A 23,774-nucleotide genomic window follows, 5' to 3' on the forward strand; every position below is an offset into this window, starting at 1 on the left:
ATCTTTACCTTTTCTGTAATGCAGCTATCTTCCAAAACCTGGTTAGAAGGCATAAAAGAATGCCTTTATGGTACTTCCAGCTTAAATCTAATTGTTCAGCTTGAACTGCACTTTAAAGAACTAGGTGAATTTGGAGGCTGGGATGATGACATGATCTCAAAGGAAGTCAGTCTTCAGTTTTTTTTAAGAGTCTCTTCAAAGTATTTTAGTTTGTGTATATTGAAGAAAACCTTGCATCCTTTATGGATGTCAGTGTGGAAATGAAAATGCAGCCAAATAATTACAGTATGAAGAACTGAAATTCTAAGTCAATGCTGTTTGACTCTGGTAAGCTCCTAGGTGGAAGTCAAAATACTAAGAAACGATGCAAATCCTGGTGAACTGGAGTAAGAATTGTGAGTTTTAAATTAGAAGCAATATGCTTCTTGGTAATGTATACCCTAAAATTGCAAGGGTTTTTTAACTGTACAACTTGAAGGGCTCCAAGCTTGCCCTTTTATAGCAGAAACTCTTGAGAAAGATACTGGGGTTGCAATTTATATTCCTGCTGTATGTATGTAGACGGTTTCTATGGTGTTTTCACTATCCTGTTTTTATAGGTGTCTTGGATTTTTCTCCACCTTACACAGTGCACAGTGGGAGTTTTCTAAGAAATGTTCTTTGACTTTTATCAAAATTGCACCCGAAGGCTTCAAGCATATAACACACCAAAGAAATAGCCCCTGTCTCACTGCTCGGGTTCCCCAGCTGCCAGTTTTGGAACTATTTCTTGAAATGGGACTTGGAATCATCTTCTTGGCATTCTCTTGATAGATATCCTCCTGGTGCAGGATGCTTCACAGAAAACTTATCTGCAGTTCTCCACCATCAGGCTGAACACCTGATGGGCAGAATATCTTTTAAATGCTTTCACCAGATCTGCTGCTTACCTTCAGCTGTTTGTTTATCTCAGTGGCTGTCCTGGGTCTGTATTTTTCTCACAGCCATTACTTTGACACAGATTGCACTTCTGTTCTGTAGCATTGTCCACGTGCCCTTTTGGTAGGACTTGGACTTTCTCATCAGTGCATAGTGGCATCAGTTCTCAGAATTTGGTTCTGTGCTTTGCTGCAGCTGTGATTTGCCTGTCATGTTTGGTCCTCCCTTAAATACAAGCCTCTGCAGCTCAGTATGTGCTTAACTTCAAATGTCCAGTTTCCTTGGCTCACCCTAGACCTTGCCACTTGCTGGAGGTTAAGTATGTGTGCCTCCATAGGAGTGGAACTTTGCAGTGACATTTGAGAGCGTTTGTGGTACTTAAGTTATTGAGGAACAGGACAGCAAGAAGGCAGAGGAACAAAAATGGCTCTTGTGGTAAGGGAATGATGTGAATGGCAGAAATGTGATACAGGTGGAGATTGACTGTTACAGATTTGAGGGTCTTTTTTTCAGCTGCAGCTTGTGTGAAATAATATTTGAAGTATAAAAACAGGAGATGGAGATTTGAGAGTGACTCACACTTAGTGTTTTGAAGAAGTTCCCCTCATAATACATTTCTGTGTATCCTCACACACATTAACTCTTCAGGCACTACAGTACTGGTCAGGGCGGTAGCTTGATCACGAAGTGATTTTAAACTGATTCAACTAGCTGCTTTGGTGTGTGCTCTGTTCTTAAATATAGGGGTTATCCCCTTGGCATAGCTGGGAGTTCACACTGTGTTGCAGATCAGGTTGTCCTACGGCACTTTGGTTTAGAACACCAGGCACCCAGGAGATGCAGCATCGCTGTGCGCTGCCAAGCCCTGTCCTTCCAACGCTGGAGCTGAACTTCGCTTGCAGATTCCCAAAGGGAATGCAGCAATGCCCATGATCTCTGGTTCCTATGACGTTGAACCAAGCTCAGCATTGGTACACTCTATAAATACCTCCGTGTGTGATCTCTTTCTTCATAGAGATTTTTCTAAAAACTATTCAAAGGAAATAAGTCCCCAAGTGATTTAAGAAAATGTAAATGACGGGCTCTTTCCTGTGCTTGGCTGAGTCACATCCAATGTGCACAATTAACAGGTGCGTGGTGGCAAACTGCGCTCAGCAGGCAATGCTGGGCAGGTTTCAGGGTCCTGAATGTTGAATGAGTTTCTTCTGTAGCACGGGGTTTGAAAGGATCAGCAAGAGAGTGAGCGTCTCAGTACCTCTTTCATTCTCCTGTAAATTCTTGCCTCTGGATAAGCACCTTTTTTAACTTTGCAGGTTTTCTAGGGAGAGATGCAGACCTCATACCTGTTCTCTTCTTCCTCGCACTGACAACACGGCTGTAGGCTTTGGCTGGAGCTGGAGTGTCTGTATATAGCTTCCTCGTTTGAGTCAAAGATGAGATCCAGCCTAGCTCTTGCCTTTTAATCTGTTGCTGGGCTGGCGTCTGGTGACGCGTTGAGCTAAGCTGGCTGCAGTGAGTTAATAGAGAAGAGGAAAAGTGTCAAACCCCTGCAGAATGGTTCGAGTATTTGCGGTGTCTGACCCATATCCTGAATGCTAAAAAAAAGATGATAAAGCTGCCTCACAAGAAATTACAGAAATTTTTCCTTAAGAAGGTAAAATGCTTTTTTTGCTTGCTGCTTTGCTTGCTTTAATTAGGTTAATGACAAATTTTGACAATTGCATTGTTGTTGTGCAGTTAGCCTTGTGATTTCTTTGCGCTGAGATGCCTCAAACTGTTTTCTCTATGTAATGTTATTCTTGGCTTGTGGTTTGGGACACGATGTAAAGCATCAAAACCGTACTCGAGCAGCATGCTACGTGGGTTAGTGTGATTACAGCTGCAGTTTTCGGGTTCTGTCACCCAGTTGTGTTATGCTGCCTTTTAACCTTGCTCCTTGACTCAGTAGCACCATATATTCTGAATCTGTCGAGCAATTTTAGTGCTCTCTAAGTTTTTTGCAGTGTAAGAGAGAGAATGCTGCTCGTTGACTGGTGCTTATTTAAAAAACCAGTTGATATTAAAAGACGATGTGCGTATATTTTACATGTAGGCTGTATATTTGTACTGTCTTTTCAGATATACCCATGTAACTCAGTAGAGATATGGAGACATCTAATAAAAAACATATTATACTTTCACGTTGAACTCTGTTTAAAACTACTCCTAGATCATATTTTTCTATTAAGCACTATACCTAGCTAAGGATTGAATGCTGTGGTAATTAGCTATCTGAAATAGCATTCTTGTCTGCATTATCTCTGGATCCTGTTTTGGCAACATATCCTGTAGGTTATGAAAATATACATATATATGCTGGGTTTTTTGCTCCCCCCTCCTTCTCATCTTAGCTGTTCACACACACAGTTTATTAGTGGTTGATCAGAAGCGCAGTCTGTTTATTCTGTAGAGCATCTCAATTTTAGTGCAGCGCTCTCTCAGTTGTAGTCAATTGGAGTTTTGCATTTTCACCGTGCAGTATAATTTCACATGTATGGTATTTCATACTGGTATTTGTAATATGCTGCTTCAAAATAAAATATTCATCTTGGTTGTATTCGAACTAAAACAGCTTTAAAGGGGTAGAGGAAAAGACAGTTCCATTTCAGTGCAAGTTAGAATCTGGCACATAGTTAACTGATTTTTGGCACCTTCACAGATGCAGATGGTTGGTTGTACCTCTTGCTCGGGAGTAAGTTTCCAGCATTTAAACATTGACATCACAGTTATGCTGTTGAACTGTCCTTTTGGGGTTTCTTACGTCAACTGAAAAGAACTTTCCCTTTTGCTAGAGTATATACTCCTTACTGCTGGCAATATCTGATCAAATGTTCATAATTCCACTGGGATATAATAACAACTGTGGATTTTCTGTTACACTTCTGCGTATAGGACTGAAAGCACCCAATTGATTAATGTGGGTTAAAGTGCAAGAGAAAGATGAATTATGCTAGATTTGATTTTAATGTAGCTGCTGAAAATGTGTTTGAGCTACTGGTTTGAAGTGATAAAGTGAAGGTGGGTACAACCAAGGTGGTGATGAACATAATTTAACATGGAAATAACAGCAGGTCATTGCTAGTCTTGGGAGTACCATAGCAACTTGCTGTCTTATAAAAAGATGTATCTGTATGGAGCCACACAACAGAGATATCGAATAGGATTCCCATACTTGCCTGTGTTGATGGTTCATGTTATTTCTCTGGAGGTGGATGGAGTATTTTCAACAAACTATGTTTTCATTTGTGGTAACGTGTGAAACAAAATTGGTGAAAACATCTACAGTCCTTTTAAGAGTTATATGCTGGTTCAGTTTGTAGAGGGTTTTTTCTAGAGGAAAAAGTGGCTAGATTCTGCCCTCTGCTTACGTGTGCATACCTTCGACTCAAGTGACTGCATGAACATATTAGGACAGAAACGTGACTCAGACTGGTCTTGTGCTTTGATTTAAGTCACAGGAATCAATAGCCTCTGTGATCCCAGACTACCTGATTACACCTGATTATACCATAGCTAGTTAGTGTTCAGAATTTTGTTTCCCTTCTTAATGACTGTTGCATGCGAGCAGGCAGTGCTGTGGTTAAAAAAAAAAAGAAAAAAGTAATATCTAATAATTGGGAGATGAATTAGGTGAACTATGTCCTTGAATGGTGGCTGGGAAGAATTGGTGGATATTTTCTGGCATTTTTTTCTGTGATAGTCAGATACGGAGTTCAGCTAATGATTTCTTCCTTTACTTATGTGGCCACTGTCACAGCAATATCTTTTTGAAGCAAGTTTTGAAAAGGGCCCATAGCTGCCTTCTTACTTTTGTGAATGTAACTTTACAGTGGTATACCTGATGGCTAGCTTACCTGAATATTGTTCAGATATTGGCGCAATTAAGTAGCTAAAAGAACATGCTTGTAATTTTGCATACAAAAGAATGCCCCAGATTGATCTACTTAATTATTTTAAAGAGTTTGTCAGACCTTAGGATAGTCCTGTATTTTCTGGGGAAAAGTATCTACTGAGGAACGACATTGAATTTGATTATTGCAGTGAACGTCTCCTTCAGAGCTTACTCTTCAATATTATGTGCTGAAGCAGCAGCTGACCATCTTATCAGACGTTACTCAGCTTACTGTTTGTGTAGGGACCAGCAGCTATTAGGCAAGTGAATGATTCTTTTTATGTACATTGAGGGGTGGTTTCAGAGTTAAGACTTTAATGGCTGTGTTGAAAATATGACTTTGCCCTGGAGAGTGACTGAAAACTGGCATGTTGTGTTTCAAGTTCACAGGATTATTCAGTGGTTCCTAAAACAACTCTTTTTCAGGACCAGCAAAAATTAGTTGATAACAGTACATTTACCAACCTTGTTGCCTACTGAACTTCAAAAGAATGGTAGTCTTTCAAAGAAAGGACAGCTGCTTAATGTGTGCAAGTCTTCTTCCATGTAAATTTACCTGTGCAGCTCAGTTTCTTCTGAAAGCTTTGTCTGAAACGATCACGCAAAGGCAGAGAGAGGTGTTCTTCCTGTAGCATAACAACATTGAATTAGGATGCTTTACAAAATGAGTATGCGTAGAAAATTCAACATCACATAAGCTGTTTGATTTAAGGAATGGGTATGAAAATCACTGCTTGTAGTAAACTATAACTCAGTAATTGAGTCAGCAGGAAAATAAAAAGCTAGTGGAAAAAAATTTTGCTTTGAATGGCATTCTGGCAGAGAAAAATAGGTTTTATTAAAAATGGGTAATTTAGAGTTTCACTGTTTAAGAGCAAGATGCAGTCTCTGCTAATAGGAGAAAAGCAGTTAAGCAAAACAAATTAAGACTTCAGCTGATGCCCTCTTATAGGGATCTGGTGCTGTAAATGCTGATTGTGTGATTTATGGAAATGCATATGTTCTTTGTAGCTTTAAAAGGGAGGATCTTTAATTATTTTCGGTGTTGTGAAAAACAACTTGGTTATGACTGCAGTATTGGCAGAATATTGCTCTGTTATAGCTTGTGATAAATGTCTCTGCCTCTTCCCCACTGCCACCAACAGACGTCCCTGTCCTTAGGGAGAACGTATGGCTGAATCACTGATACAAAGGAGAGCAGAATGAAAAGATACATGGCACCAAAGGAATCTGACAGTGCAGACCTCTTAGAAGTCTTTCTGTACATTCACACATATGCAAGTCATACATATGGGCAAGGTATTCAGTGATCTTTATGATGTTTCTGATTTTTTCATATTTTATATAAAGCAATATATTTCATACAGATGTCTATAAGATTAGCTTTCTTTGTCATATGCATGCTTGTTGTCTGTTGTGTTCTGAGGAACCTAGGCAGCTTGTTGAGTTGAGGGACTGCTGTATCTTGGTGATGCTACCTGTCCAGTATGGGTAGGGGGCTGGAACCCTTCAGAACAGAAGGGTTTTCAAGTCATCTCCCCCCCATGCGCACACACCTCTTGAAATATTCAGTGTCACGGTTCCTGTCCTTGGTGATGTTGTTGATCAGTATAGGGTCAGCCCTCAGGAGCACGGGGAATTTTAGTGGTGTTTAACTGACTTGTCTATTAGTACGTGAATATTGCAGGGCCTGTGTGTTAAGGCATTGAAATGTGCCTGATCTTGCAAGTAGTCTGGTTCTGTCATGGCTGGGACGTTGTTAGAGAAAGATGGGGTTAGTCCTCTTCAAATATGTCGGAGAGTGTGGAAGGCATGAGAATTCACTTGTGGACCTGTTTTGAATGAGTATGTGGGGTTTCTCTTGTGTTTTGTTTTTTAAATAACCTGCTGTCGTAGTTTCAGCCCAGCTGGTAACGAAGCACCACACAGCTGCTTGCTCACTGACACCCTCCCCCCCCCTCCCCTGGCCACAGTGGGATGAGGAGAAAATATAAAGAAAACCTCATGCGTCAAGACAAGGACAGGGAGGGATCACTCACCACTTATGGTCATGGGTGAAAGACAGATTCAACTTGGGGAAGAAACAAAATCAATTTAATTTACTACCAATCAAAACAAAGATATTAGGAAGTAGAACCCAACCTTAGAACACCTTCCCCCCACCCCTCCCTCTTTCCCAGCTCAACCCCACTCGTGATTTCTCCACCTCCTCCCCCCAGCAGTGCAGGGGGACGGGGAATGGGGGTTGGGGTCGGTTCCTCACCCCTTGTCTCTGCCGCTCCTTCCTCCTCAGGGGGAGGACTCCTCACTCCTCCCCTGCTCCAGGAGACAGTCCTCCATGAACTTCTCCAACGTGAGTCCTTCCCATGGGCTTCAGTTCTTCACGAACTGCTCCAGTGTGGGTCCCTTCTATGGGCTGCAGTCCTTCAGGCACAGACCGTTCCAGAGCAGGCTTTCCCATGGAGTCCCGGCCATCTCGAGGGGCCTCCGCTCCCCCCCCATGGGCTTGGGGGGGACAGCCTGCCACCTCACCACAGGCTGTGGGGGCATCCCCTCCTCCCCTTCTTCCTCACTGACCTCGGGATCCCCAGGGGGGTTCCTCTCACATTCCAGTCCCCCTACAAAGTGCAGGTTTCCCTTCTCAAGTACATTCTCCCAGAGGTGCTACCACCATCACTGATGGGCTTGGCCTTGGCCAGTGGCGGGTCTGACATGGAGCCGGGGAAGCTTCCAGCAGCTTCTCACAGGAGCCGGCCCTGCGGCCCCTCCCCTGCTACCAAAAAAACCCCCGCACCACACAAATGCATAACATCTACTAATAGGGGTGTGTGTGCATGTGTATACATGGAGGTTTTTTCCTATATCTGGCACAGAGAAGGTTCAGGTTGGCTCAGTTGCCAGCCGGAGCCAGCCTCCTTGGCTCAGTCTGCAAAGACCTCGGTGCTTGGTTCATGAGGGCTTTGATTTCGTGTATGATGTTGGCCCATCATGACCACTGTTGACATTGCTTTGTCTCCGAAGTAAATGCTAATGAACCTTCATTTTACTATTGTGAAGACTAAGATAGAAAAGCAAAATTACTTCAGCTTGGCAGTTGTAGGGATGCTGTTGAAGCCAGGTGTGGGAAAGGAGTCTTTCTGTTATTTTCAGCCTATGCTGCCTCAGACTGTTTAAGCAGAGCTGTTGTGGTCTGGAGCCAGCAAAGCTGCTGACCAGGTATGAGGACGACGGGTGATGGCAGGTACGAAGACCTGAGGCTAGTCAAGCCAGGCGTCTTCCCCACGTGGCAAGGGGAGGAGAATAGGTTGGAGCTGGGACACCAGGTCAGGGGCAGAGCTCCGGAAAGCCGGCCTTGTGTTACTGCTCCAGCTGCTGGGGGGGACTCAAGGGTTGGGGCAGGCTGGAGAGAGCTGTGTTGGTCACTTCTGCATGTGTGGGGCTAGCTGCTGCCCTGTGATCCCTACCCTGCACTTGGCAGCAACATCCTTCTGCCTCTCTCGGGGGCTGTGGTATAGGTAACATAGGGCAGGGAGGAAGGCTGGTTTGCCAAATATATCAGTGTTTCTCTAGCCAACCACCTGCTTTGCTTATGCCTAGAGTTGACCCCGATGCTGTATTGTCTTCCAGCTGTAAATTGGTGTTAAGAAATAACTGATCTTTTGAACATGCAGTATTAACTGCAAGTCCATAGATGTCTTTACAAGGAACCCTGCTGAAAATTGTATGCTAGAAAGTATGCAATTATTTATAATAATCTAGATCCCTGAAGTCCAGAACAGGTAGTGGCTAGGCATGGCCCTTTGAGCAAGTGATTGCATACAGAGAAACCACTGTCAAATGAACTCTTGAAAACATCGGTTTTCTGAGGAGAGGAAAGAAGAAACAACTGGGCATTATTTCTGGCTGAGCTTAAAAGGAAAAGTTGCAAGCAGGAGCAGTCTAGGCCTCTCACTCTTGGTCATTCCTGGTCGTTTAAAAAGACTTACCCACTGCAGTTTCAGAAGGCAAGTTTTGGACCTGCCTGCATGACACTGGCAGGAATTAGGGCTCTTTGAGCTTTTGGCTCCCATGTTGTCACTGCACTGAGTGGCAGAGGATGCAACTGTGTGTTTTGTTGGTAGTCTGTTTTGAAAGATTGCAGCGGAAGCTTTCTAAAGCATGCAAGTCTCCTAAGATTCACAAGACATTAACAAGAGAAGCATGCTTTTGAATGTGTGTTTCCTGTAGCTGAAGTATTGTGTTCAGTTCTTGGTAAGTGGCAACATGGAGTGAAGTGGACTGCTCACAAAAAAAAGGGAACTTTCCTTAGGTCAAGGCAAAGGCTTTTAAAATTCTGAGTTTAGCAATGGTTATAGTTGTGTATTAAAATACATATAATATACATATATACAACTAATATAAAGACAAATAATATAATGTATAATATAAGATATATAATATACATACCACAAAGTGTATCCCCATATAAAAGGAGTATTAAGGTTGAATATAAAGCACTCCTGAACTTAAATTTCTTGATGATAACTTTCAAAATTACACTAGGAGCTAATCTTTACACTTAAAGGATTATATTCTGTTCTTTCCCCATGCAAACAAGACTTGTACATATTTCTGCCCTCTGTATTGGTGTCAGGGTTGTAAAGGAGTGTTTTATTTGGGGTAAGTGGGGAAGGGTTTGTTTTTGAGCTAAGCAACATACATATCTTTTTCTCACCTTATTCTCAGAAATAGCTGAACCAGTCAAGCTTGAAAGTTTGCAAAAGAATTGAGCTTGAGGCAGTCTTCTGGCATGGAAAACTTCAGTCTAAATAGATCTGATTTGGCAGAAATAGGAGCAACTGAAGCATAATTCTGTGATGGGTATGTGTCAGCAGGTTCAACAGGAGGTGGTGCTTGTGGAGGTGGTGTGGGAGCCACAATACTGAGGGAGAATGCAATTCAGCTGTTGGGGGACTGTGTCTTCACACACACCCCCCACCCCCAACTTGAGCGTCTTGAGCAATGCCATGCCCAGTTCTGTGAGCATAACTCAAAAATGTCTACTTACACACACCTCTACTATGTCAGTGGGACAGCTACTGTTATCCATGGGTTGTGTAACTGGATTGCAGGTGTGATGCAAATGAAGATTAAGCCCAATCTGAGAATTTGTTTTATGTGGTGAATGTGCATCAGTGCAGCCTGGGTGGAGTTGTGTTGGCAAGTCATTTGGTACGTGTGATATGGCAATCATTTCAAGGTCTAGACGCCATAGGGATTACATATGGACAAGGAACTTTTTATTCCTGTACTTGAAGTGGAGGAAAAATGGGTTGCTTTTAAACTGTCACAATGCCACTAATGAGAGGTTTGGATAGAATAGCAGTAGTTATGTGTAACAGCTTTATATGTAATGTGAAAACTCCCTGAATTTCTGATATGAATTAAGGAAGTAAAATAGCAGCTGTATTTTCCTGAGCCCAAATGCTGGATGGGGCTGATCCATGGCTCTTTGCTAGCAGTTTACCTACAGGCTTCCTTCTTCCCCCTGTTTTAAAAAACAGAGAAACGAGTAAAAAAAAAAAAAACAACCCCAACAAAAAAACCAAACAAAAAAAACCCAAACCAACCAACCAATCCCCCCCCAACCCCAGAAACAAACAAACCTGACAGTGGTGCAGGAGGACCTGTGGAAGTGACAGCAAATTCCCACCTCCTAGATGTACCTGTTGACCTCCTATAAAATGCTCATGTGGAGCCTAATACTGTCTTAACGCTTCGATAAGCTGCTGACGAAGTGTGAGACAGACCTTGGTAGGGCTTTGAGAAAAGTTGTATTGTTTTGGCCAAGAAAACGCCCTGGGGACTGTAACTGCTACCAGGAGATCTCTGCTTTTAGTGTGCTGCAACCACTCCGTGTTCTTGCTGTGCCACCAGCCCGTTGCCTGCCTTGCCTTGCCTTGCCTTGCTCCACAAGGCATCTCACCTGGCTGTGACCCACCATCACCTTCCTGGGAGTGCTGGGGGAGATGCTGGTGAGAGCGGGACCTTGCTGTGCGGGGACGTGGGCATGCTCTCAGCGGACGTCCCTGGCTGAGGACGAAGGACCGCTTGATCTGTCTCCTGAAGCTTATGCATCTATAGTGTTTCACCAACAGGCTCTCATTTTGGTAGGACTGGGAAGGCTGTGGAATATGGTCTGACTGAGGAATGCTGGCTGGGACTCCAAGATGGGAAGAAGCGCTGACAGGGGCTGAAGAAAGGAGTGGGGATTTTGACACTAACCTGTGTAAAATTGATGGGAATTTCCTTGTTATAGCTAGCCTAGTATGTCTATTAAGCATGTCTCGCAATTTATTATCTTTTTTAAAGAACCGATAGGTAAAGAGGAAGACTACCTGAAACACCATTGTAACATTAAACAAAAGAAAATCAACAGAAAACAATTGTGTGTGTGGTGTTACATGCTTATATACACTAACCTTGGTCTTATCTCGATGTGTGTTAGAATGGGATGTTCTCCCCAAATCCTTCTTGCACAGGGGTGACATCTTCCCTGGAGTGCAGGAGAGTAGTAAGATCTTTGATGACTAGTTGCTGTAACAGCGACTGCCCAAGGGCCTGGTGCCGAGTGTGCAGAAAGTGCAAGGCTTCACTCTTACGTGAGTCTTTCTAGTATTGTGCTGATCTTTGTACTGTACAGTTATTTCTTGAAATGTGCAGTCAAACAAAAATTAAAATTCATGAGGAGCGGTATGGTATATCACAGCTTTCTCTCCCCCTTCTCCTTTTCTGACACGTTTCTCATTTCACACATTGCTTGACATCGCACAGTGTCTCTTAGAGATCGTATGACTAATCCACTGTTAGTTCCTGAGAGTCCTCACCTGAAATATCTTTTTCTTTTGGCTGGAGGCAAGTGGTGGTGCTTTGTTCTCCAGGATCTTGCTACTGGCATTCGGGAATACCTCAGGGCTTCAAATATGTTCCTGTACTCAGTGTGTTGGGGCAAATGCTAGAGTGTTGTAAACCCTTTAAAAACCCAATCTTTGCTGAGTTTTGGAAAGGAGCTCTCTGAGCGGCTGACTCCTGGCTGTGCCCTACTGCCTGCCGCATGCCCCTGAGGGCACAGACTAGTTAACTTTTACTAGCAAAGGTGCAGGAAGATAGATGTGTTATTGCTTTTTAAAGCAAAATTGATGCTGTTTGAGGCTTACTGCTATGAATATGCTTTGAATCTCAAATAAAAGAAACATGCAAGAGCTGAGGAATTAGCAGTCTGAAAAGGGCTCATGTGCTCTGTCTGCTCAGCTGCACAATTGGAGGAAATTACCCCCAAGCCTGTGGTGGGCATGTAATTGCCTTCTGAAAGGATCTTCCAAATACCTGTGTGTGATATCAGGTGAAAGTACAGGGCTCAGGAAACTATTGCACAAGAACTGTTTTCCTCCCCAGTTTACTCAGTTTGGGTATGTTAGAACAATGGGAATGTGATTTCTTAGTACCCATGACACAGTGCACTTGTCAAGTGTAGCTGTACTGTAATTCCTGGATGTATCTCTGGAAAACAGGAGACATTGCTTTTGTAGCAAGTCTACTTTCTCCATACTTTCTATAGTTGGGTTTTTTTCTTGTGAGAGGACACGTGGCTTTCTGTAAAGAGAAGCTTTTGTGTTTTGTTTCTGTTAATGACTCTGAAGCGTGGTGATCTTCAGGACAAGTTATTGCAGCTTTTGCACCACGCTCTAGCTGATGTGGTACATAATGCTGGAGACCTGATTTGTTGCAGAGGAGGCTGCACAGAATTCAGCATAGCTGGTATCTTTTGCCTGCAGTGAGTGCATTGGGCCTAATTCTGCACCTGTCACAGCGCTTTTAGAATAGCCCTATAGCATGAAGGGCTATCCCCCTGTGTAGCTCCCATGGATACAAAGGCCAGAGGTAATAGCAATCCATACGCTGTTAAGGATGGCTGTTCCTGTTGCTTGGCTGTGCCCTGTACACGCCCTAGCTTTTGATGCACCCCTGAATTCTCTTTTTGCTGAGCAGTCCCACACTGTCCACTCCCGTAATGCTTCACTGAGAGCTAGTGGGAACTTATGATGAGGAGTCGGTTGAAAGGAGCATGGTGAAGGAGCAGGACTTCGCACTGGGGAACGCTCAGGCTTGGCTTTCGGGAAACTGAGTCAGACTGGAGTCATCTCCATACTCTGTGGGGCTTCTGCACTTGCTGTGGAAACATGACACAGGGGAGTGGAGTTTGTCTGCAAAGACTTAATAGATCAGCAGCCTTTGTGGGGACAAAGCCAGTCTGAAATAATTGATGTACATTATTCCAGCTTATCCTGCACTTAATTATTTCTGTAGCCTGTCATCTGAGCTTAACATGTACACTGCATTTGTATTGCCTCTCAAAAAAGCAAAATGTATTATGTCTTGGAAAACTTGTAGTAGAAAAATAATCCTCAAATGATTGGGAAATCTGCAGCCCTGGTAGAAGAGTCTGAGGCAGAAAGTGATGTTTATGTGAATGATGCTTGAAATATATAATCTCCTCTCTAAAGCTGTAACTTTTAAGGAAATATAGATTTTTGATTCAAAGGTGATGATTGTTTTTTTAGGGGTTTTAGCTTTCTGATCCATTGAGTGATTTTTCTTGAGACAGTTTTTTGCCTAGCTGTGCTCATGCCTTCAAGGGAGTGCATATTTCTTGATGCGTTCTGGCAGCACTCTGTGTTCATAGTGTTGGCTTTAGTCAGTTCTTCTTTTCTGCACAGGTAGTATGCTAGATCCTTTGTTTTAACTAGACCTTGTGATGATAAGTATCAGTTTCTTGTTCTGAAAATCAGAGCATTCTCCCAATGGCTTGATGCTCAGTGGTTCCAAACAGGTACTTTTCCCTGCATGGAAAGCTGTCTGTCAGGGAATGTACCTGTAAGTGCTTTGGGCACTGTTGTCATTCAGATTATTTATCCTTTACTGCACTGCAAAGCTCATGATTAGAGGGGAGAATGAGTTACCAGCTTCAGAAACAATTGATGAGTATCTTGTGCGAGCAAGTTGATTTCCTTCCAGCACCACCATTTCCTTCACAGCTATCTTGAATAGCAGTTAGTAATGTGCTCCCCCCCCCCCCCCCCCCCCCTTTAATTTATTGCTGTTTCATTTCCTGGCTGACTTTCTGACATATTTCTTTCAAAGCTTTGGTCTGCTATACTTGATCTCTCTTTCTTTATCTTGATTTTCTTTAGCAAATGATCTTCAGTTTTAGAAAGCAATAAACTGCTAATAGCATAGTTCAGTGAATTATGAATTCACATGAAAATAGATTTATAGGTTTATTAGTGCCAGGATAGTATAAAAGTTCTCAATTGTCTTTGAGCCCTTTTACTTGTGCTGCCTCCTCTACTAGTTTTCTTTTTTTTAACTTTAGGATTACACTCTATTCTAATTCAATGGTGGTTGTGTATGATAAGGTTTATGACATAAAAGCTTCAGAGCTGCAATATCCGACTTGTCACTGGCTATGAGTTAATGGCCCAGATTCTTTCCTGATCCTTTTGCTGGGATGCCAGAAAGTCCTTCATGAATATGATGGTACTTGGTACAACATATGTAAGCATTTCAACACTTTAGCCTCTTAATGCTGTATTAAGAGTACAGAAGAGTAGACTGTACAAGCCACAGAACTACTCTTACAGAGGCTTCAACTTTTTTCTTTTTATTCTTAAAGTTCATGTATTTCTTTAGCTATCTCTTTGGTTATACCTAGTTCTGTACATCCATCAGAAATGGACCTAAATTTGTGCTGTAAACTGTACTGATACTCCTGGGACTTGTTGGATAAACTGGGGCAGGCTGGGGAGGGAAGCAGAGAAGGAACTTCAACTACTGCAAGGTATTTAAACATAGTCATGTTGCACATCAGCACTTAAAATTTAAGTATACATGTTACTAGATGTAAGCTAAATAAAGTTTGCAGGAGAAGAATGTGAACATACAGAAATTAAAAAATAAAATATATTATGCTGGTTTATCCTTTGAGTATGGTCTGTAATTGTGGTGCAGCAGTATGGCTACTTCTGCCAAACTGCAAGTCCAGTGTAACTACTGTTGAAATTTTTAACAGCAACTATGTCCACTCGGAGTAGTTGGCAATGTGCCTGAAGGCTCAGAGCCTTAGATACCATAGATGCCTTTGTGCTTACCCAGAAATTTTGAGATGTACAAACAGTAAAATAATTGCCGGTCTTGCAATAAAGCAATGTTAAGTTCACCTGTTTTTTTATAAGGCTTGTGGAAACCCAAATGAGAGGCAAGGATTAGGATAGTGGGCTGCAAGTAAGAGTATTTGATTGCTAGCTTTTTGTTCTGTTATTTTGGTTGAATGTTTCGGCATCCTGGGCCACAATATCCTTAACTTTTAGCTTGTGGTGGTCGTACTTTTCTGAAATGAGACTTACAGGCAAAAGTGTGAAAGAGTAGTTCTTGTTGTTTTAAAATTTTCCCCTTCTTCTCAACTTCCTGTTTACTTTTTCATATCTCTTCCCTAGGTGAAATTTTGGAAAACAATGTAAGCAGCATCCTCCAAAATGCATTCAAAGTCAGGTCCTCTGAATATTGTAAGGCTCAGCCTTGCTATGTGTTGCTGTTGCCGAATAGTTACTCCGTTGGTGCGCAGTGAACACAGAGATGTTGTAGGATTCCTGCTTTGGCAAAATGTTTCTGTGAAAGTCCAAACAACTTTCTCTTGCCATGGTTCAGTACTAAAGCCTTTCTACATAGGCAGGTGAAACTTGACTCCTTAACTACCTTTTTGCTTGTCTTAAGATATAGACTATTTTGGAAAAATTGTTTCTCTGGGCTTTGCTTTAAGGAGAAACTTCACTCCCCTGCTGAATCTAAGGCATCTTAAACTACCAATTTTTTCATGAGTTTCCCATCCAGGAAAAGTTAATGGCTAAGCATGGAGATTTTTCTGTCGAGTCTGTTGTACCTTCTCCTTGCATTACATCTAAAGGATGCAGTTTTGAAAAGTGGAACTCCTTTTTCTTCACCGAAGTGACTTTAACCTCTTTCTTTGCTAAATACTCAAGTTGTCTCCTGTCCTCTGGAATCATCCCTGCATTCTTTGCTTTGTTTTCAAGTGACTTCCCATTTGTTTTGTCTATATCCAAGATTCAGCACTGTAGATAACAGCAAAGCACGCATGCTGTGCACCTTCTGCTGCAGGCACAAGTCATCCTTCCTGTTTATAGCTGCTCCAGTATTCTGAATGTCATTCTGGCCAAGTTACATTTTCTCCCACTTTCGCCAGCGTGATCTCTGTCTTTGCCTTTTCACTTTAATTCATGTCATCTTTCATTTCTTTAATTGCATCCCCTTGAATATGGGTATCAAGTGTCTGTGTAGCAGGTATATCCCATCTATAGTTCTGCACATCCAGCTGTATTTTTTTGCTTGCCGTACTGAGTCCAGTAGGTATTAGCACAGACACGTTCCATCTTTTTTGTAGTTTTCCAGGGTGATGCAGCATCTTCTTCCAGCAGTCACTGCTGACCTTCAAAAATTATTTTTAAAAGGGAGAAACATGCAAGTATTCAGCTCTCAAACTCTCAGGAAGTAAAAACTGCAAGCTTGGCACAAATCTTTTCTCAATGACTTCTGGTGCTACTCCATAAAGGAAGGTATGAGTCATGCAAGGAAGGTACCTTCCTGCACATTTCCAGATACCATGTAGGCATAACTCTCTCTCTTACTTTTCTTGGGGTTTTTCTCACCTGTTTCAAGCTTGATGCAGGCTACCAAACTGGGTGAGTCTTGGGGGAATTGTAAGCATATACACCATATTTTTTCAAGAGTAATAAATCCACACTCTAGTTGTGTAGGTGTAGAAATACCTTACCTATTTCTTACTAGCAGTTGTATCAGCTCAGCACTGCCTAGTTTAACCTGAAAAAGTAACTCTGAGATATATCTTCATTTTCAGGTCCCTGATGGGCATGTCTGTATTTCATCTCTAACTGGTTTCCTGTACCAAGCAGAGTAATATTCCATCAAAACCACTAGAAATCGTTACTGACAGTGCATTTGTAACCTACCATATAAACCAGGATTTAGTACTTTCTTAGAAAGTACTATGTGCCATATTTCTAAGACTGGACTAGTTTCCAAAAGATACCTTCAGAGATGAGGAATGATAAGATGTGGCTGTGAGGTCCGCATTAGATATCAAGTGATGCTCTGTATGGAAGTCACGGGGTTGTTCCTTGGCCCAAGTGCAAACAGTAAGTTCCTTAGGAAGACCTGTGTCGGACAAACAGTCCCTGAAGGACAAGGCTGGGGTGGAGGGTATAAAAGAAATGAGAGACTGTTCTTTTACTAGTTCTAATCCAGGATGCACCTTTTCTCATCTGAATTCCTGGCGATAGTTAAATGAGATTTGCAGCACAGACCATACATTTTTTTTGTTTAATCAGATCCCCCCCTTAATAAAATTGGGTTTTAATTACATTGTTTCAGCCTTTGACTAGAGTGAAGTCAGCCCACTATGACGTACTTAAAAGAAAAACAGCTTTTTAAGCAATTGCAAACTGAATTCTTTTCCACAGGAAATTATTTCCCTTCAGCTCTGCTCACAGGTTGGTGGGAGTGGTACCATTCCCAGAGCAAAGAGTGAAGCCCCTTTTGTGTAGGTATCGGATCATGCTCAACAAGATCTCCAAAAAGTCTGTGGGCTGGGCTGCACATTAGGATTAGGTGACAGAAGGTTACAAGTGTGTCTTTCTTACTTTATTTTTTCATTATTGGATTGAAATCAGGAATGTTTATGCAGTCCTTAAAACTTAAAGGGAAGTAGGCAGTGTTGAGGGAAAAGTAAATCGTAATACCTCTTAATGCCCATCTCCCAAGGAAGTGAGTCTTAAAAAGGATTGCCAGTGCTTTTCTACATTACAATACTAGAATCCAGTAGACATATGGAAATGTTATCAAAGAGATACAATACATGTCTTTAGCTTGAGCTGTGGTTAGCTTTCTCTTCTTTTTACCATAAAATTTTATTTTGAAGTTTCTTACTTTGCTCACAGCTCTTGGGATTGAGCTGTTCCTCAGCTCTGCTTTCAGAGAAGTAAACTGTAGCAGGAGCCATATGATTATACAATATATTTCCCCTACACACACACACACTTTTCTGACTGTTGTAGTTAAATAACAAGGGAACAATGAGTGGACTTTATTGTGGCTTTCTGCTTATCTCTTTCTTTTGATTTTGGACTTGCCTTGGTGTTGATTTTTTTTTTTTCTGTGCTGGATTATTTATTCCCCTCCCTATTATGCTGCACTACACTTCTCACTTCTGAAAAACTGCCACACTAAATCTACCAACATCTTAACATGTATTTCTTTTCAAAGTAATCATTCTTCTGCTCTTCTCAATCCATTGCTTGATGTTGTTTGAAATAAGCCTCTGCAAGCTAAGTGATAGACTTATATAAAAAAAAAGGTGTATTCTGTGTGAAAGTTATTCTCATCCCAAACGTTTAAAATTCTGTTGGACGTTCTCTGCATTATAACTACATAAGTACATTGTTGTGAGTCATTCAAGCCACAGAAATGGGAAGTGAATCTAGATTTTCAAAATAAGTCTCTTCTATGAGCTTACTCATTTGACATACTTCTTAGACATTAGCTGTGAGGTGTTGGTACTCTATTTCTGTGGAAGGCTGATGCAGCAAGCAAATAGGACCTCATTCCCTTTTATTCTCCCCTTCCTATCCTGCCTTCTTTATATTCATACTGTTTTCCTCCTCCCTCAAGGATAAAAGAAAGCCCTGTTTAAAAAAAAAAGCTTTCTCAGCTGCTTGCTCAAATATAAGCAACCTGTAAGGCTGGAAAATAAAGGTGCATTTACACAGACTGAAATGGTCAAGGCAACTGCTACAGACACCCTGGCTTTTCCTTAGGCCTTTTAATAAAAAGGAAAATGAATGCTTACTTAAATTTCATCTCAAGGGGATTATCTCTGGAGGCTTTAACAGAATGCATTGTTCAGCTCTGAAAATCAAGGGGATCTTGCAGCCATGGGAGCCCTTTTTGTTTTCTTGCCTCCTCCCCAAAGAACAGCTAGTTAACATGGGAAGGCATCCACCGTGTCTCACTTCTGAGTCTGGTGGGAGACAGAGTAATCTTAGTACAAGACTAACAACTATTGTAGTCAGAAGGAAAACTGATTAGAAATGTCTAAAAATATTTTTTTTGATACTTGCTCCTTCAGGGAATACCAGTTGGCTTTGTTTAACAGAAGACAATAGAAGGTGCATGGCTGTGCAGGGAAAACCGAGCTATTCGTGAAAGCATTAAAAAAGTAAAAGTGCATATTAGTTTGAAGAGCTGTGGATTGCCATGGCCTTGTGTACCTATGTATGTGCACATTCATAAGCAATATTGTGAGTAGGTAGAATTGCACACTGAGAATTGCACCTCTAGTATTGATTTGTCTGAATTGCCTTACAGGATGGAACTGCAAATATCCTCATTTATTTGGGAGAGAACTAGCAACTCAAGTGCACCTGGGGGACAATATCTACTTATAAAAACAATGTTCCCTCCATAGATGAAGAAAACATGTAGCAGCAGTAACAAGGGAGGAAAAAAAAGAAAAAAGAAACAAACAAACCCCACCAGCAAAAAACAAACCACCAACAAACCTTAGAAGCTCCTTTCTTTTCCTGGAAGTCAACAATTTTCTAGTACCTCAGAGTCTGACAAAAGCTATCACTTCAGTATTCCAGCTTTTGGGGTAATAATAAGCTGCATTATTCATTAAATGACACAAAACCTCTGTAAGATAGCTGAAGATGCCAGTAAGACCTGTTGATTAAAAGGGAATTGCAGAAGAAACAGTGGTAAACCTAAGGAAGTTGTTTTCTTTGTTTTGGTCTTTGCCTTTCCTGTTTGATGTTGGCATGGGTTTATCACATTTAATTTTATGTCAAAAGAGCATTTTAAATAATGTTGTCCTATTAAAAGTTGCAGCTAAACTCTCCAACTTAGTATATAACTGTAGTCAGAAAGACAAATTCAAGTGCAGAAATCAACCTGCTTGATTCAAGGAGAAGCCCTGCTTCTACAGATGGTTACGCAGCTGTTTTTGTTGCCCACTTCAGTAAATCCAGGCTGACACAACCTATGGTTTTCCATAGCTGCTACACAGAGTACTTGCTGCCAATGTCCTCCTGTTACTGAACATTTGTGAGGGGGCAAATAGTCAACTGTTGCAGATGTTAAAGCTGGCTGATGTGCATCTCAATCCTTGTGTGTAAGCGTTCCACTAAAAATTTGACGACAATAACTGTTTGCTAATGGCTTTTGTTATTTCAGTGCACAACAGGTGCAGTTGGTGTTTGTCAAGTCTGTGTTGAAAAGCTTATAATTTAATTTTTGGCAAGTTGCAGTGGAAGAGGTGACAATATAGGATGGAGGGGTTAAGGAAAGGGGAACAAACCTATGTTATTAAGGTTATGTAGTTGCTTAATTTAAAAGAAAGTAAAGAAAGAGGGTAGGACTCTTCTGGTATTTTTTTCCCTTTCCTTTAAACTATTTTGGGGAAGAGCTTGCCTGGGGAGCTGGTTCCTGAATTGAGTAACACCAGTCTATATTGGTGGACCTTGAACAAAAAACATTGTTAAATTAGTAAAGCATTTCCAGATTTTCCTTCCCCTCAGTCCACTATGTATACAACTTTGTTAGGAAGAAATGGAAAGTGAAGTCCTCCCAATAGTTCATGCTCAGCATTCAATACTTAAAGGTTTTACTCACAATATTAATCAAAATTTTGCATGATCATGAAATGTAAGGCACTTCAATCAGATACTAGGGAAATAAAAAGTGAGAAAAGATGTGAAAGCTGTTGAATGTTAGCGTTTTCGGAAAATTATTGTAATCATTCAATTTTTACACTGTCAACATCTTTTGGCAGGAGAACATAGATTCTATGTATTAATAAAGTCTCAACTTAGAGCTATCATGGAGAAAGTAAGAAAGCAAACGTATAGTCATAGTCCCTGATGGAAACTTTATACAAGCTTCTCGTGTGACTCGGCAGCAACCTGTCCTGAGTATTTTACCAGCTTTCCAATTAGACCTCAGCATGGTGGTTCCTGCTTGTTATCAGGTTGGATGCAGTTTTGGGGTCTGAAGTGGCATGCTGTTTCTGGTATGCTGGGGAAAAAAAGTAATCTCTTGTTTACCCGTTAACGTCTGATCCAACCACTTATTCAATATTAGCAGTAATGAATAGTAGCAGTAATCAATAGTAGGATGCTGTGTGTCTGCATGTGTGTATGGCAGCTGCTCTGCAGTTCGGTGCCTGTCTTTAGGAGAGAGGTTGAAAGAGCAGAACAGATGTTCCCCTCAGACTGCTCTGAAGTTAGCAAGGTTGCATTAGCAACCAGCCTTATGGACAGAAAAGGTGCAAAATGCAAACAGCCTGCTGAATAAAATATGCCCGAGTCCTCGTTTTGGCCATCGTTTCCATGGCAGCCTGGGGCACAATGGTCTGATGCAGCTGAGCAGACTGACCTCCTCAAACCTGGCTAATGACTCTCTTGCATGCTTGCCAAGGGAGCGAGAGGGAGAAGCCTCCCCACCCATGCTCCCCGGACAGCAGTACCTCTCATGGAAAAAGCTAGAGTTTACAGAAATTAATTTAAAGGCTTTCAGAGAGGTGAAGTAGGAGAAGACAGTGAGAACAAGGCAGAATCAGAGACACGGATGACTGCCACTGAGTGTCCATTCAAAAAGACGCGGGAGCTGGAGGAAAATGTGGAAAGATCTCAGCAACAGTCTTCAGCGGACTGAGCTGGAAAAAGAAAGCAGGGTGACTTGAGAGGGGAGGGATGTCTGTTTTGGGGAAGGTGAAAAGGAAGGCAGGAGGGAACACCTGTAAGCTGTGGTAAGGAGCTGGCTCAGGTGGTGGCTGTTCATGTAGCTGCCTGACCGTGAGCTCTCCTTTCTCAGGGGCAGATGCCCAGGCAGGATGCAAACCGAGATGAAGGGAAGCTAATGCTTTTGCTCGCTATTGCTTTACAAGCCCTCCCAACCTGCGTCACTCTAGAAGGATCTATAGACGTATATTTTTAATTAAGAAGTTTAGTCTGGAATCCTACAAGCCGATTTAAGAACCAGTATTTACAGATGAGTGACTTTTTTAATTTTCCTCTTATGTTCTCAGTGAAAGGCTTGTGAAGGGGAAAAAAAAAATAGTCTGTGTTTTGTAACTCAAGATAAAGTGGTGTTATAGATGTGGGAAAAGTGCTTATGATGAAGTTTATAGTCTTCAAGGTGCTGATAAATTGAGACTGGCATAATTTGAAATACTGCATAATTTTTACATGAAGTTTGTGTAAACTGTATTATATTAACTTAATGTATGATAAACTAAAATAACTGAGCCTGCCTGTTTGAGAAGTCTTTCCAGATGAAGCAGATTTGGACCTTTTATTACTAGTGAAAAACACCTAAAGTTTATACATCTTTGCAAATAACTAAAATGCAAACTGAAAGTGACCCATAGCTGTAGACAGTTAGTTGGAGGTCAGCAATGCGATAACGTTTCACATTAACTGAATTGAATAAAGGATGAGTACAAAAACATTATAAAATCCATTAATTCCTTTTAAGCCCAACTAATCTATGTGATTGTGGATAATCCTTTGGATGGCACCAAAATCAGTATGTGGGGTGTAGTCACAAGCATGATGTTCAGCCTTACAGCACTGCTTGTAGCCCACTGGTGCTTTTCAGAAACTGCACTGCACATAATTTTCTTCTCTTTCACTAAAATACGAGTGTCTTCAAACTTAGAAGTGCCCCCATTATCCTTTTCCTTCTTGTCCTCTGCCTTAGGTTTCCTCAAGAAACTTACATTGAATGGTGCAAAGAATACAAACGTGCTTTTCCAAATTATCTAAAGACACAGGTTTATTTAGGTTGTGTTTAGTCAAGTATGGAGACACTGAAAACAGGAGAGTTCCTGACTTGCTGGGGAAAAGCAAATTAACACCTGCGTGTTGATCATCTCTCTTTACAAGTCACGTGCTGGGACTGTTTATTTCAAGCTTAATGTTCTTTACCAAGACTACCAACGATTAATAATGCTCTGTCTACTCAAAGGACAATTTGACCTACCATGGTTTCCTCTCATTCCTTTCCTTTCCTTTTTCACCCCAGCCACTTAGAGGTATTTCTCAAGACAAACAGGCTGAAAAATCCAAGAGCAAGGAATTAAAAGATGTCTCAGTTATGCCTAGGCAAGTTGATCTTTCTTGTTACATGCACATGTCATTCTTCCTTTGCTGATCTCCAGGTTTAACAGTAAGTGAGTTTTGTTTTCAAAAGATGGAGATGCACTTCAAAGCAGCCTTGAATCTGTGACGCTGGAAAATGAAGAAGGGGTGTGGATATGGGGAAAGTGTCCTTGCATCATTAGGAATGATCCATGCTTCATTAGGAATACAATTTAGTTGAAAATCAGCTTTGTTTACAGTTTAGCTTCATAAGCTTTTATTTACTCTTTGCAACCCTGATTTCTGTGCAAATAGCTCCTTCTAAGCTTTAGCAGCATTACCACCACAACTTGTTCACAGGCAGATGGTGTGCTATTAAATCCACCTGACTGCCTCATCAACAGTGAGAGTAGGCATGAATGGTTCAGCTGGTTTTAAGGGGGGAAAAAAACCCCAGCATTAATACTAAAACAAATTGGTGCAGCATTGTTCATGACAGCCCTGACAAGTGGTAATGGCAATGCCTGAAAGTCTTGCCTAGATGATTTTTTTTTAAATTAGTTCTTTCACTTCACTGTTGTTCTCATGGTCTCATTCTGGACTTTTGGTTGTTTGAGCTTTAATGTGTTATACTAGATGAAAAAAACCCCTTGTATTTA

At 41.4% G+C, this 23,774-nt stretch overlaps 1 protein-coding gene across 2 annotated transcripts in view; it reads left to right on the forward strand.

Annotated features, from left to right (window-relative positions):
- The window catches only part of RPS6KA2 (ribosomal protein S6 kinase A2), a 308,863-nt gene that overhangs the window by 27,899 nt on the left and 257,190 nt on the right, over window positions 1-23,774 (forward strand). Inside the window, exon 1 of one of the 2 annotated variants that reach the window (XM_069786872.1) lies at window positions 2,430-2,572. The exons of the other annotated variant lie outside the window; for it this stretch is intronic. Coding sequence (XP_069642973.1) covers window positions 2,525-2,572 — 48 coding nt within the window. The 5' untranslated portion in view covers window positions 2,430-2,524. Of the gene's footprint in view, window positions 1-2,429; window positions 2,573-23,774 lie in introns of those variants that run through there. 2 annotated transcript variants of the gene reach the window in all.

The sequence above is a fragment of the Haliaeetus albicilla genome, chromosome 7 (assembly GCF_947461875.1).
Source record: "Haliaeetus albicilla chromosome 7, bHalAlb1.1, whole genome shotgun sequence".
In the NCBI taxonomy this organism is placed as follows: Eukaryota; Metazoa; Chordata; class Aves; order Accipitriformes; family Accipitridae; genus Haliaeetus; species Haliaeetus albicilla.